Source organism: Dermochelys coriacea, chromosome 16 (genome assembly GCF_009764565.3).
Source record: "Dermochelys coriacea isolate rDerCor1 chromosome 16, rDerCor1.pri.v4, whole genome shotgun sequence".
Taxonomy (NCBI): Eukaryota; Metazoa; Chordata; order Testudines; family Dermochelyidae; genus Dermochelys; species Dermochelys coriacea.
The window spans coordinates 19,111,858-19,128,118 of record NC_050083.1 but is presented as its reverse complement, the minus strand read 5'-3'; the positions used below and the strand labels follow the sequence as shown (position 1 = coordinate 19,128,118).

Below are 16,261 nucleotides of genomic sequence, written 5' to 3'. Positions count from 1 at the left end.
TGGCAGGCCTATAATTAACTAGGTCATACCATTTACTCTTTTTAAATATTGGCACAACATTAGCTTTCTTCCACTCTTCTGGAACTTCCCCTGTGTTCCAAGACTTACTGATAATCAACATTAATGGTCCACAGTGATCCTTGGCCAGCTCTTTCAAAACTCTTGGATGCAAGTCATCTGAACCTACTGATTTATAAATGTCTAACTTTAGTAGCTGCTGTTTAACATACTTAGTTACTGCTGGAGTAGAAATATTTCATCATCTCTTTTTTCCTAAATATGGAACAGACATGTTTATTGAACACAATCCGTAACCGTTAAAATAGTGACTTCTGTGACATGGACACTTGTCTACTGCAAGAAACAGAATAGTTTAAATGGTACCAATAACTTGAGCTGATACTGCTTAGAAGTACATAAATTGGCCATAAAATAATTCCTACAGTGCAGTAAGCGATACCAGATTAACAAAAATGCTTCAACATTAACCTTAAAAGTCAAATCTTGTCCTGTTAAACTATGTTTTTCCCACTGCAGGAAAAAAAAATTACCTTGCTTGATAACAGGACATTTCCTATGAGGATTTGACAAAGCAACTACAAAATTAAGAGGTTTAAGGTGGAATTGTGTTCATAAAGCTGAGAAAAGGTATCATCGGTGAAATTTGTTAGAGAGAGACTCAAGGAACTAAACTGTCAAATTTAGGTTTGGAGATGCAAAAATTTTAAAAAAATTTCATTGTAAACAGTTTCAATAGTTTCTGTCTAGGAAACAAATATGTTTCACGATGGAACTGGAAAAAAATCACTACAGAATTTCAAGAATAAACTTTTATTAGAAAAAAAAAGACACCCATTAACACACATCTAATATGGTTAAATGATATTCAAGTGTTCAGGTACAAATGGTTGCTGAACCCCTTCCAGTCAACATATACTTATAATTAAGTGGCAGTTCAGTTAACATAGCTTACAACAAAGATAAACATATGCTTAATAGCCTTTTCTTCAATCACAAGTGATCCTTTCAACTCTTGGTTCATGTACTGCATGGTACTAAAGGATGAATGAATTTTTGAATCTTTGTTTCTATATTGTTTAGAATCTGACCAGGATATCTCAAGATCCATGTTTTCCCAAAGATAATAACCCTTTAAATAGTATTGTTAACTGATTTGCTGTAGAATATTTGTTATTCCTTCCTGTCTCAAGACTATAATTTCTTAATGGATTATTCAAACACGGGGAATGAATCCTAGAGAAATATTTTCTAAAGTTTTATTGCAACAAATGCAGTTATACAACCAATGAAACTGTGTTATTTATATATCAATCACACTCCATTGCAGTGCTAACTTCGCAATGTATTTCTACCTATAGTTCTCAAGAACTTTGTTTGTGGATGAGACACTATCCTAGTTTAACAGTGCAACACACCGGTAATATATAAAAAAAAGCTAGGAGAAATTTCCAGCAGCTGCCTAAAAATAATATTTGGTATAATAGATGAGATGTGTCCAGGTAATACTGCAACCTATATTTTTCATAACATTTTCTTAAGAAAACGTAACTTTGACTTGGATCATTTTATACTGTCTTATAAAACCAAATTAATCAAGCAGACAGGGTTAAGTTTTCAAAAATACAAGCAAGGCAAGATTACTTTGCTACTGGTTAACAAGATCAATAATGACAGGTTTCAGAGTAGCAATAATGAAACACCTGAAATATGAAACTGAATAGTAAGTCTAATAAAGGCATGAACATAGAATAAACAAATACAAATATATGGTGCCTGATCTAAAACCTATTGTTGTTCCCATTGACCTCAAAGAGTTTTGGAGAAGGCCCATGGTGTAGTTCCACTATTACACCACACAATATTTGGTGATCTCAAATACAGAAATACCTGGCAAAATTCTGCCTTCATTTATAATCTGTCAATGGAGTTGAACAAGTATTATAAAGCAAGGGCTGAAATTCGCCCAAAGAACTTATATTTTCAATATCTATCACATGGCTTCCAAAGAAAAACCCAATTAGAAAAAAAAATCAACCTTCTGCTTTCTCATTTACCACTTCTCTTTTAGGACTTCAGGGCATGTCTTCATTTCCTCCATTGTTTCCAATTTTTTGCCTGAAATACAAAAGTCAACACAGTGCAGAATAAATAAGAATCAGTTCTGGCAATTTTACACAATTTTACTGTTCCATCCACTTTTTCTACCGATGAGATTAGTTTACAGAGAGGACTGCCTCTTTTTAAAAAACCATTCACATTTACCTGCCCATATCTCCCTACCACAATTTTTAAATTTAAATTTAAATTTCGCCACAATTTTTAAAATCTCACCTAAAAAAAAAATATCTTTTCTCTTTTGCCTAAGCCTCTTCCCTGGTTTTGGTATTTGAGCTGAATGTTTCACTCTGTGAGATAAACCATATGTAACAATCTTCCACAACAGGCTCCCTTGCATAATTTAACTTTGTAACACATTTGGGGATACAGTTTGTATTAAAGATGCTATGCAAAATAAAATCGTATAGTAATGAATTGTAGTTGTGTACCATTATAAAGAGCGGGAACACACCCACACACCCCTTTTAGATGAAATAATACAAGTTGCACAACTAAACTCATCCCTCCTTTTAGGAAACAAAGTGCTTATCCCTTCATTTTTAGAATCAAACATCATCATGGTAAAGAGGAGGTTTTTCTACAACCATGGCCCTGGTCCATTCTAACCAGAAAAAGGCCCCTACATACGATTCCTGATAGGATCAATTTATATGGAGAACTGTGTATAAGATAAAGTATATCTAGTAAACTCCAGAGAAGATCCGTGGCAACGAATAGGCCCTCAATGTGTTTAAACATTTTAAACGTTGGGACACCGAGGATTAAAAAATGAAGCACTCAAAGAAAAAGATGAAATTTCACAGCTAAGAATCTACCTGGAATTCTCTCCTTCCATTCGGGATTTTTAAAGTAAGATTTTTACATAGCTGTGTTGGAGATAAAATAATATAAGGTTGTATTGTCAATCCAGGATCAATAGAGGTTCTTAAAGAACTGGAAAACAACAACAACAAAAATGCATCAGTAGACAAAGTGAAACAGACCTGCATTATAATCACTTCTGCTTTAGGCATGAAAAATATATACATTTTAAATTGCTTAAAACCTAAATTAGCAGAATTTATGCACAGAGTTAAAAATCACAAAGAATTACATTTTAAAATAAGATGGTGGATGATTTTAAAGAAAGTCATTTTCTTTTTTACCTACCTGCCAAGATCTGAGTTTGTCTACTGCAGAGGAAATATGGAACAGTAAAAGGATAACACCAACCTCTAAAGGAAGTTTGGAGTCACTGTAACGACAGGACAGGCACTGCAGGGCTACGCCAGTGCACCTTCAACCATCACCTGGGAGGTGTCACAGGTAGGGTCAAGAGAGTTAGTCTAGCTCCATACCTTTTCAATCATTGGCTTTTTTGATGAATGCCAATAAGGCATTGCTCAGTACAAAGAAAACCATTTTGGCATTGTGCCTAAGACAACTCTGCCTTGTGTGAAGGGGTCAGGCTGATCTCTTTTGTGATCCCAAAGCAGGTTCTGGATGCAGCTTAAATCCACATAAATTCATATAGTCACTGGCTCAGTTAATGCAATACTACTATTTCTTAACTGGGCAGCCTTTATTCTGTTAGTTTAATATTGATTTTTTTAATTGTTCCAAGGACTCAGGCTTTATTTTTCTTGACTAAGTGAATGATGCTGTTGCAAACACAGCATAGGAAGAAGCCTGACAACAGCCTGCACATGGCTGTGGTGCCAACACTGAAGATGATGGTGTAGTGTTTAGAATAAAGTTCCCTGTGGAAAAGTTTGCTTCTCTGATAAGTGAGCAATTCTAATGGGAAGAAGTTTGAAGAATTCAGGAGACGCATAAAACCAATCTAGGGGGATATCTGTAAGGCACACATTGTGACAGAAACATCAGGGAAGACTGGTTGAGTCACATACCAAAATGCAACCTCAGGCCACAATAGACAAACTTCTGCGAAGTGCAGAATATCTTTAATCCCCAACCACCTTCCTCCCAATATAGTCGCAAGCCCCAGCCATCCACACCCCAGTGTAAGCAGGAAACCTTTCACCTCCTTCTCTCCCAGTGCAGACAGACAACCACCCTCACTACCTCCAATCCTCAGCACTGGCTCTTGGTGCTGTAAGGAGTGTATCTGGTCCTGGATACTGGAAAAGTGGTGCTGGGTAAGAGTGAGTGCTGATCCTGGAAGGTGGGGGTTGGTGGTGCCCAAGTATCTCGGTGAAGTCTCTACAAATGCTTTCCGCCTCCAATCCCACTATCTCCTGCTGACCTCTGCCTACCTCCCAAGAGAGCAAAAACACTGCTCCTGCAAAGCAGTCTTCAGAAGCTGCTACGGCAAGCTGAGGAAAGATCCCCCTCCTTGTCCACAAGCTTAGGGGAAGAAAGGTGCCTACTATTACTTCTCTTGCGGCCCTGGAGCATCCGGCAACCCTGCTCTGAGTGCAATTAGGAGCCATTAGAACTTCTAGATCTACAGACCCCTTTTTTCACATCACTCATGAAATTCTCTGAACTACATTTTTGTCACACTTCCTCCTATAAGCTTTGTAGGCTCTCCTCTCGCTTTCTTTATCGTTACTAGGAATATCTGCATAAAACCCAGATCTTTTAAAATCTGTTCCTGCTTCTTTTTCCCACTGGAAACCTTCTTCTGTCATAGCCACCGAATTATGATTTCAGATAAGATGTGTACAGAAGTGGGAGGAGACAATAAGCAGCAGGAGCAGTTGAGCCTCTGATCTTGCTCCCAGTTAAGTCAATGGGAGTTTTGCCATGGTCTTCAAGGGAAGCAGGAGTAAGTCTTTTTTTTATCCAGCTGACCTAGTCACAAAAACTGCTGGCAGCAGTTCTTGACAACTTTGCATTTAAAAAATGAACAGGGAAAGAAAGATTTCATTTGCAACCAGTCTTTTGACTCAGGATGTTGATACAAACCACTTGAAATCTTGCTGGTTTCATGGTTCATGATCAGAACCCAATTTATTAAATGTTATAAACTTATGAATTCACACCATTTCTTATATACAAATCAATTTTTTCAATTTTTAAAAAAAGTGCTCTTTAAAAATTAGATTAGTATAAAGCACAAGTTACAAGGAACTGCATCTTAACTGAAAGTGAATTAGTACATCAAGAAAGGTTTCAACCACACACACATCAATTGGGGCATGAGACACTTTTAAAATCTTAATGTTGGTTTACTGAAATTTTAACTAAGGAAACACTTAACCTTGTTTATACAGACAAGGTATATAGTGCTTTCGTCATTAAAATTAATTACAGCTTAATCTTATTAAAGCAATATATTTGGAAAACTGCTATTTTAAAATACCAACTTGCATCCCAATTTCAAACTAAAGACCCCAGGCCTGCAATCAGATTCAGGCAGGCAGAACCTTATGCCTGTGCAGACTGATTGCAGGTTTGGGGGCTTAGAATAAATCTTTTTTTCCCAGGTGTACTATTACTAAATTAAAATTTTTAGTGACCTGATGTAAATATTTAATCTAAAAATCAAATGTGGTCAGGCAATAAGATGCCAGACGACCACAACTGAAATATTTTTAAGTTTAACTGCACAACAATATAAAGCACACAAAAGATGTCTAGACATAAAGGTCATTGTTTCTTTTTTATAACAACATTACTAGTACTACACTATTCTATGCTACAGCCTGCCAATTCTCTGCAAGATCAGAGCACATAGGGGAATGAAATGCAATACTGGATGCATTCTTGACTGCTTTTGCTCTATTCTGGGAAATTAAGGCCAGCCTCAGGCAGGCTGTTGAAATAAGAAATAGATAGGTGGTAGACAGAGATTTGGAGGAGGTTAACCATTTAAAAAGACCAGATTATTATAGAAATGCTAAATCAAACTGCTGATACAAAAAATACAGACTGACTTGAAGGGCTTCACTATACACAAACTGAAACTGAAGTAACTAAATTAGTTTTAATTCACATATTTTTGTTATTTCAGTGCAAGTCTATGCATGGGGATGCTCTTATTCCAACATCAGTGTCCCGTTTAAAAAAAACCCGATTTTTACTCTGGATGGAATGTGGGTGGGAAGGGTGAATGGAGTAGACACACTGAAAATACCCTAGGATCTCACTCAAATAAAGATTTGCCAGCCAAAAATTTTAAGGAAGTATTTACTGTAGCAAGCTTAAGTTTGCTCTATTGCACAAAACAGTAGAAAGGGATCAAATTTTTGCAGAGATGCATCTTATAGAAACAATTGTTAAACACTGGATACAAGACACTCCAATGCAACATAAAGTTAATTTTGAAGAACAAAACGCATCATGTAATTGTAGGGCATCAAAATGAGATTAAAGAATGCCTATGGAATTATTTTGGCCTCGGATATTTCAGCAGCATGTAGATCTAGTGCAATCCACTGCAGTAATGTTCGAATGAACATACAGAAGCAAAAAGCTGCTTCACTTTACTGAACTGCAATTGTGCTTTGAAGCATTTGCTTACAGGAGGCTATCAGAATGTTCAGAAGATAAAAAGGACTCAGCAGTCCCAGAGTTGAAGCAGGAAGCCCTTAAAAGACTGCTCCATACCATGTTCCTGAACTTGCAACTGAATCTATAGGGACAAACCCCTGCATCTGCATGGAGCTACACTGACTTCAGTGGGCCTGTGTTAGTTATAGTAGTCCAGCAGAGCAGTTCTAATTTCAAGATGGGGACCCAAGTGGAAAATGGCTACATGAGGCTGTTCTAAAATAGTTCCAATTCCATGAAATGTCAGAGAACGTGCTTCAATATCTATAATATTCCTAATCAACTGCTGTTGTTTTCTAAGATCTCTTAGCAACTGGCCAATACATTATGGACACAAAATGGGTTCAATTCCAATATATGGATGTTTTGATACACCACATAATTGAAAGCATAATTAGCCATGCTATCTTCTTATCTATGACAATTACATGTCAAACACAGCATCCTGTAGTAATGCATGCCCTAAAAATCATTATAAAAATATTTCCTTAAAGCACTTTAAATAATTTACAAAATTCTACAAAAAAATTTAAACATTTTATCCATGATACACCTGTTAAATAGGTTTTTTCACATTAGCGTACACATGATATATATCAGTATCTTCCATCTTCTTCCTTTTACTCTCAAGTTTTATCAAGATATTTACAATGATAGGTATTTTCTAAAAAGACTGAATGTTGTTATAAAAAAAAAAAAAGTACTTACAAATCTGACACCTCACTTTTCACCAGGGAACTTGTGCATTCCTCTACAGCTATGTCACTAAATTCTGCAGAACTTCTGTCTAAAACTTCCTGAACATGGTCCTCTTTACAATCAGCTTCCCTACTTCGCTGGACTAACATTTTCCCTTCCAAAGTAGAGTTGGGTACATTAATTTCTTCCTGCCTGTTGCTGTCTTGCTGGCTCTCTCCTTCCTCTTCCTTAGTGTATGTGTTTTGGCTCTCAAAAATAAATGTTCCTACACTAACTTGGTCCTCATCTACTGCTGCCATGATGGGTTCCTGCAATGGGGGATCTGGATTTGAATCTGAGCTGCAGTACATCTGCTTGTCTCCCAAAGTGTTATCCTTTCTGTAATCATCCACTTCAGTTTCAACATGCAAAGAAGCAGCCTCCAGTTTTTCACAGGTTTCTGCTAAATGGAGACTTGTCTCCTCTACTATAAGGCTCTGAGTAAAATTTGCTTCGTTTATTCCTGTCTTTCCCTCTCCACCAAGGTTCCCATTTTGCACCAAGGCTCCACTTTTCTGTTCAAGTGCACAAACGTTCGGGAGAGTTATCTCAGTCCTTAATGTGCTGCTATGGGGAAGTGGAAGTTCTACATTTTGCCTTTTGTTTAAAAGCACAGATTTCTTTCTATCACGAGCATACTTTAGACCAGCTATAAATTTGCTGGAAATTTTTAACTGAAAGGTGCTATTTCTTTTGGAACTAGACTTAGCATTAAAGTAATTTTGCAATTTACACCCACCAACTTTGCTGTGTGGCAAGGGAAGGCTTTTCTGCTTAGGCTCTATAGTACCCTTTTTACTTAATGAATTTCCTTTTACAGATAAAGCACCAGCAGCTACACCTTTAGTCCACACTGTCCCTTGCTCAGCCTTCAACTCCAGAGTAGTATGGAGGTACACATTCTCTGCGTAGGATGCACTTTCCCCACTATCATGCATTATTGCACTTTCTCCTACAGTTCTCAGAGAGCTTTTCAGTTCATCTGTTTGCTGAGTTACTTTTTTAGTTTTTTTACTCTGACCTGATAACATGTTAGTCTCATTTTCGATTAGCTGATGCTTTGCTTTTCCTTTATTTGCACGTGGTTTGGTAACTCTCAATGAGTCAGCAGTTAAGTTAACCCTCCGTATTTCCATACTGCTTGCAGAGTCTTTAGCCTTTTCTGCCAAAAATTTCCTAATTTCTTGTTCAATGCTGTCGTCGCTATCCACAGAGCTGCTGTCATCTGTTGCTGAAGTAGCAGTCACAGAACATCTTTTATTTTTAGCTGCCTCCAGGTTATTCTGGTTGCAAACTGGTTTAGGTTTACATTCTTTTTTAAACTGCAATGCAAACGGTAAGTCCTTTATGCTTTCTGATCTTCCCTTTGACAGCCTGCCATTTACATTGTTCTGTGGGCTTCTAACTGCATTTTCCTCAGTATCTTTATGTGATTTTGAAAGGCAGCTTTTTAACAGAATAGGACTTTTACATTTCCAGTCCTTTTGCTGGAGGCTACTGAGTTCATCCAAAAGCTGGGTTTCTGTGTCACCAAATCTGACTTTCTTCTTGCATTGGATTTTTTGGTCTTTGGACTTTTTCTTTAGTTTCCTCTTGGACCTTAAGAGGTCTTTGATAGCACTATCAAGATCTTCATCGCTGTCCAGAGAACTGCTCTTGTCATCTGTACCATCTCTCTCTTGAGCCTGGACTGTATTTTTTATCAGTTCTCTTGTGTTACTCTGAACCTGCATCAAGCTGTTTGCAAAGTCTAAAGCTACATGCTTCTCAACAAGCCCAGTTAATTCTGTAGAGATCAGCTGCTGACTTGTTTCTTTGTTACTAGACCTTCCAGCTTCAGAGGCTTTTCTATGACTGCTCAGGCCACTCCCATCTTGCAAAACTGGCATTTTGGCGCTATTACCATAAACCGCTTGGATACACCCCATCTCCATCCCTTCCGTTTTAATGTCTATGCTCTGTTTTGCTACTTTGCTTTCTCCTTTAAGTCTCCTTTTACGACTCAACGATAGATTTAAAGTTTTGGGGAGGGAAGGTTCAAGGCCATCAATTACACTGTTACATTCAGAAGACAAAGGCCTTTGGACAGAGTAGGACAGATTATCAGGTTTTGTTACAAGACTTTCTGACTGTGCCTTGAGAGCCAAAAAAGCCCTGATTTCCTGCTCTATGCTATCATCGCTGTCCACAGGACTGCTGTCACTTTCACGGTGGGAGGAAGGCATGTTTTGGGGATAGAAGAAAGGGTTTGCTGAAAATGATTTGTCCTCACCTCCCATTTGGGGTGGCATGATTGTTTTGGAAATGTCAAGGATGGCTTCCGCACACATCAGTTCTGCAGACGTGTCTGACCTGCAAGAAGCCTGCAACGTGAGCTCGCATTTGGCAATTTTGTTTACTGGAGATGTACAACTTCTGCCTTTTTTCAATGGCTTAAACAGTTTGTTAAATTCATTGCCAGTGCCTTTTAATTGTGTAGATTTTGTACTAATCTCTCTCCTCTTGCGGCTTAAAGATTTTTTAGGGTCTTCTGCCGATGCACATTTTGTTGATCTGATTGTTAGGCTTGCAGAAATGTCTGCCACACCTTTTTGCAAGTCTGTTGTAGGATTCGCCTCTTTCTTGATTTTCTCCAGCTGATAAAGCTGAATGGCTTCTTCGATACCATCATCGCTACTTGAATCAGAGAAGTGTGTGCTTTCAATTATTTGTTCCCCTCCGGTTTTGCAGAAATTTCTCTTGTCTTCAACTTCTTTACTTTGCTTGACAACCCAGGGTTGGCTAGTAGCAATCATTTTAAAATGTGCATGGTTTGTTTTCCTGAAATCACAAGGCTCTTCACTGATTTTAGACTTCAAACATTTAGATTGTACATTGGTCTTCCTTAGTTTGGGCTGGTGCCTTAAGAGGAGTGCTTTGGATCCTTGCTTTAAAGTACTGCGATTTGCTTTGTTAGCTGATTCTTTGTTACATTTAAACATGGATTTCACTTGAGTTTCTCTCTGTTCTAGTTTTTTATCCTCCACAATTACACACTTATTAGTTTCTTGCTGTTTCTTTTCATTCAAGAACTGTACAATTTCCGCATGTATGCTCTGTTCAAAAGAGTCATCACTACTGATGCTCAGAGGTGAAGCAGACCGTAGCTTTTCACAAATTCCCAAGTGATCAGAAATGAAACCTTCAGTCACCATTTCAGCTTTAAATTTCATAGGGAGTAGATTATTAGTCACCTTATTCTGTGAGAGTTCCCTTTTGACCCTCTTGTCTCCATCTATTCTATCTGAACACTCTGCATTGTTTGGCAATGGCTGGATACTCTTGCTTTTCTTTTTCAAGTACTCTTGAATGGCTTCCTCTATGTCTCGGTCAACAGAATCGTCACTATCAGAATCCAACAGGAGGGTCCCAAACTCTGAACTGTCTTCCACTTCTGTGCCATCAGAATCAGCAGGGCAATCACACTTGGAATATTTAGTGTGCTGTTGTAGCATCCGGGTACTAGATGCAAGTCTGTTACCCCTTTTTTCTCCCTTTCGTTTTTTCTGTGTAATACAATCATAATCATTGTTCATACCCAGGGAAGACTCTTGGCTTTGCAGGTTGTTTATGATCATTTGAACTTTTGCACTTACAGATGCTCTAGTAACATCCTCTTCGGATTCAGAGAAGCAAACAGGGTATCTACAACTCCTCGACTGTCCAAAGGACTCCCATTTTGTCTGCAGAGCTATCAAAGGAGAGGCATTCATAAGAAACATTCTAGCAGGCAATGAAGACATCCACAAAAGAACTGTTTTTCAGGCTGGTCTCTCGTCCATCCTAAGGGAAAAGAAAAAACACTCATATAATGTATATAAAATAAAATATATAAACACACCACTTAGACAGATTTGCACGTGATACAACTCATATGTTACTAATGTCCAGTAGTCTTGTTACATCAGTTATTCTCAGAAGTTGTTCCTAAATATAATTTAAATGGGAAATCTATTACTAGTACCATTTAAAGAGGAGATAAAACTGAGTTGCTGACCATTTGAGCTCATTAAAGGTCCCCTGGCACTCTGGCTCTAGCTATAGTCCAATCCAGGTAATTATACTCTGCCTACCTAAAATTCTTCCTGCACTTTGAACATAGTATTCTTTTACTCTAATTCTAATTGCTGTGGGCTGTAAAAAGTTGTCAAGGTGGGCTGTAGCTGCAAGGTGGGCTGTAGGGATGAGTAAAGAGGACCGTTTATATGGGGGTCCATCATTTTATTAATTCTATAAAGAGTTTGAGGACAAAAAAGAAAAAAAAATTTAGGACTTTCAAACCAGAATAGACTTAGGGGGAAAACTGCAAAATATTCTACAAATGTCTGTTTGTATTTTCTTTGTCATCATTATTGTGTTTAAGTAATTTTCTCCATCCATAACCAGGTTTCACTGTCTATTTGTTTGTGCGGTAAAATCATTTATGACTATATTTCCACTGAATGACTGCAACATTACACATTCAGCAATATGACTTCACTGCAGGATCAAGGCCCTTCTATAAATACAAATCTTCAATAGCCAATAAAAGTGGTAAGAAGATTATGAATTATTCTTTATATTACAGTAGGGCCCACTCTTGTAAGTATTGCACAGCCACCCAGTGTAAAATAGATTTCATCCCCAAAGACCTTACAATCTTCCATGGGACTCCACAAGGACACAGGATTCTGAATGCAGGCACCAGTTTGCAGGATCAAGACGGAATTTTGCTAGCTCAACGCATACTCCTATCAACCCCCGGGTTCTGGTAAAACACTGCTGCAGGGGAGCCATTCCACAACTCTGACACGCAATCACCACCACAAACATGGTGGGTCTCAACCACTGCGTGGCACTGTACTGTATAGAAACTATAAAACCAAGCTTCTATCTTTGAATTTCTTCCAATCTAACTTTTCTCTAGATGGAGCATTCAGAAAGATGTTTTTTTGCAACAATTTAATTTGTGGCAGTATATTTTCTTTAAGAATTATTATAGTTCTAGAATTTTTAAAACAAAGCATATTAACTTTTTCTTACCTCTCTCATGGTTTTGTTACAGACAAGTGGGCATTAAAAATGTTGGGGGAATGATGCTTGCTTGCTTACTTTTATCAGGCACTTGGAGCACCAAGAATGAAAAAAGCATTACAAGTACTCCTGTTCTTATTACAAGCGTGCTACATATGGTTATTTTTGTCAAACCTGTTCTTTGACCTAGAGGCAGAGGTCAACTTTAACACCATTTAAAAAGCAGCCTGGGTCATTGTTCAAATCCCACCAGTCTAGGCAGAGTCACCCCTGATCTGCCTTACACGATTTCCCATCCCGGAAAGTCCAATGGAGCTAATGCTTCTGCTGCTCCTTCATCCTTTGGCTCCCTGCCACAATGTTCTGGCATAAAACATTCTCACCCAAGCCTTTGGCTCTAGATATTGATTCTTGATTTTTTCCCGTTATAATTAGTTTTAGAGCACTGCTTTTGTTGTATAATTTAATTTTTAAGGGTATTGATTAAGAATGTTCTTCAATTTGGTTGGTGCCCAGAGCAATCTGACACATGCCATTATAAATTATCTCTAGTCAAGCAAACAAAAAAAAAAAAGTTAAGGATTTACCCCTAGTATGCACATTCTAATAAAATACAAGTATCTTTGACCTTTCAAGTGTCAAGCAATTAGGAACCACAGGTAAACTGATAACCTAGCTAGGTGGTGATTACTTAGTAGCAGCCTAGAAGACTTTACTTGTAATGTGTACTACAGTGAGGGTCACTGGTAGAGAATGTGGATGATTAAATAGTTTCCAAGTTTTCTGTAAAATAATTTACAGTATACTTCATAAAAAACCTAGAGGCTTTCAAGCACTGTGGTAAGTTAACCAATTAAGTTATGAGAGAAATGAATTGAGAGAGACTCAGACCACTGGGCTAGTTACCCCTGAGGAATGCATTCAATACATTTAAGCTTTTGGCTCTGTACACATCGCTATTTCTTCCCTATGAACCTCTTTCTTTCCAGAATAGTGGATGTCTTCAGTATCTGAACAACATGGGATTGTTGGCGTACTGAAAATTCACAGCTATTCACAGGGAATTGGGTTTAACTTTTGCGTCATGTTATCTACCCATAACTTCAGTGGGCCACTGCCAATCATTTAATAGAGGCTGACGGAACTTAACTGCAGGCCACTATATTAAAGCAATAGACTACCTATAGTAACCACATTCAGCATCTTTATGGACAAAGGATCCCAAAGTACTTTACAGAGCATATACACAGCTAGCACTTCACTAACTCTTGAAACGCAGCCACTTCTAAAAAGGTACGTAGCAGCTATTTACGCTAGACAGAAATGTACCACAGTAATTTAAGACAGCAAGACTGCACCCAAATACAAGCACAGAGATTTTAGGAGGTAGAATGAAGTTATCCAAGTGGAATTTAGCCACGACATTAAAATTAGCATCCTGACTCTTGCTGGTTGGGCGTGGACCTGACGAGAACACAGTTCTCTTCAGAGCTGTGCCACTGACTTGCCACACAACCTTCAGCAACTTGCTATAAATGGACACAGTGATAGCAACCCACCTCGGTAAAAGGATTTGAGAACAGCAGCTGAAGACTCTGATCACTGCAAAGTAGATGACCCACGAACAGTGCCACGGTACCTTCAGTGCCCAAGAATGGCCAGGCACATTGAATTTCACCTTCCTGAAGGAGATGTCCCTATCAGGAGACATCAAAGCATTGGTCTTCCTCAGCCCCAACTCACGCTGGCCTCTGCCTTCACACCCCCCGGGACCCCAACCAGAAACGCTCCCAACCAGCCCTTGGCTTCTCTGCTCAAACATCACCAACTCCACCCTCCTGGGCTGCAACCTCTAATCTTTCCAGAGACACCCTAGGCTGCCATCCCGAGGCATCCCTCCCACCGGCCCAGCCTCAGGGATCTCGGCCCGTCACCCCCAGGGAGCCCTCGACCCCAGCCCTGCACACCGCAGGGACCCTGCCTTGTCACTCCCCAGGATCTCAGCATGTCACTGCCAGAGAGCCCCCCCCATATCCCAGCCCCCCCATATCCCAGCCCCCTACCCCCAAGGACCCTGATCCCGGGATCCCAGCCCTACACATCTCAGAACCCCACCCCAGGACCCTGCCTTGTCACCGCTAGAGAGCCCCCCCCCGGGGTCACAGCCTGTCACCCCCTCAGAGAGCCCCCACGTATCCCAGCCCCCTCATATCCCAGCCCCATACCCCAAGGACCCCGCTCCCGGGATCCCAGCCCTACACACCCCAGAACCCCACCCCAGGACCCTGCCTTGTCACCGCTAGAGAGCCCCCCCCGGGGTCACAGCCTGTTGCCCCCTCAGAGAGCCCCCCCGTTATCCCAGCTCCCCCATATCCCAGCCCCATACCCCAAAGATCCCGGGATCCCAGCCCTACACACCCCAGAACCCCACCCCAGGACCCCGCCTTGTCACCGCTAGAGCCCCCCCCCGGGGGTCACAGCCTGTCACCCCCTCAGAGAGCCCCCCCGTATCCCAGCTCCCCCATATCCCAAGGACCCCGATCCCGGGATCCCAGCCCTGCACACCCCAGGGATGCCACCTCCAGGGACCCCCCCCCGGACCCCGCCTTGTCACCGCCAGAGAGCCCCCCCCGGGGGTCGCAGCCTGTCACCCCCTCAGCGAGCCCCCCCCGGACCGCGCGCCCGCGATCCCAGCCCCTCCCCCAGGAGCCCGGGCCTTAACCGTCCCCGAGACCCCGGCCCCCCAGCCGCCCTCGGCCTCGCCCCCGCCCCGGCGCCGGACCCGGGCCTGGCCCCCTCGGCTCCGCCTGGCAGCGGCTCCCGCCGCCCTGGGCCCTGGCCCTTCCGCTGCCCGGCCGGGGCCTCGGCGGCTGCCGCGGCTCCCCCCCGCCGCGCTGGCCGCCCACCTGCCGCCGGGCCCCGGGGGGGGGCGCTGGGGGAGCGGCTCCCGCCTGCTCCGGCCGCTGCCCGCCGAGCTGGTGCAGGGGCGGGCGCCGGGCGGCGCTTCCTCCCCTGCCCCCGGGGAGCGGGGGGCATGCGCCGCAGGGCTCCGCCGGGGGAGGCGGCCGGGGGGGCCGGGGCCGGGGCCGGGGGGTGCATTGCCCCAGCCCTGCGCGCGCTGGGGCCGGGGTGGCAGAGGGCGAATTGCTGCGGGCGGGGGGTCCCCTGTCGTACGGGAGGCTCCCGGTCCGGGGGACCGGCTCCGTCTCCCTCTCTTTAATCTCTGCCCCCCCCCTTCCCCGGTTCCTAAACCTCCCAGCCCCCCCCCCCCCGCCCCGTGCCCGAACCCGGCAACGACTGCGGCATCCTTTGTTCGGGCTGCGGGGAGCCGATTTTCAAGAGAGCTCAGTTCCCGTTTAGCTGCTCAAAGATTTCCAGAATCTGGCCCCTTCTTTGGGTCCCGAGACGGGAGCGGAGCCCCCTGGAAAAACCTGCCCCCCCCCCCCGGCGGGTGGCTTCTGAAAAAGCCCCTCTCCGAGCCCCAGAGCCTGAAGCGAAGCTCCCCCTGGGCTGCAAGAGCTTCCCCCTTCTTGCGTCTCTCCTGTGGCTAACCGGAGTCTCTGCTTCTGGCCCCCAGCAGCGGCCTCCCCCCCCGCGGCTCCTTGCACGTTGCTGCTACCTGGCTCCATCACCGCAGGTGTCCCATGTGGTGGAGGTTAGCAGGTCTCCTTTAGGCCTGCTGTATTAACACCAGCACCTCAGTTGTGGGGTTAATCTCCGGCCAGGCACAGACCCCTACATGCTGCTCGTGTCCATAGAAACAAATTGCCTCTCAGAAAAGTAAACTTTTTTTTTTTTTTTTTTAAGAGTTAACATGAGGTCAACTTGGTTAATG

The 16,261-nt window shown here is 42.2% G+C and overlaps 1 protein-coding gene across 1 annotated transcript; it reads right to left on the bottom strand.

Moving 5' to 3' along the window:
- Positions 1–824: 824 nt before the first annotated feature.
- PPP1R26 (protein phosphatase 1 regulatory subunit 26) lies at positions 825–15,476 on the bottom strand. The gene is given in 7 exon segments (XM_043498631.1): positions 825–2,136; positions 2,955–3,072; positions 4,385–4,416; positions 4,419–4,485; positions 7,345–11,196; positions 13,986–14,123; positions 15,333–15,476. Coding segments are annotated over 5 exon segments (4,059 nt in total). The 5' UTR covers positions 11,157–11,196; positions 13,986–14,123; positions 15,333–15,476; the 3' UTR covers positions 825–2,106.
- Positions 15,477–16,261: the final 785 nt, after the last annotated feature.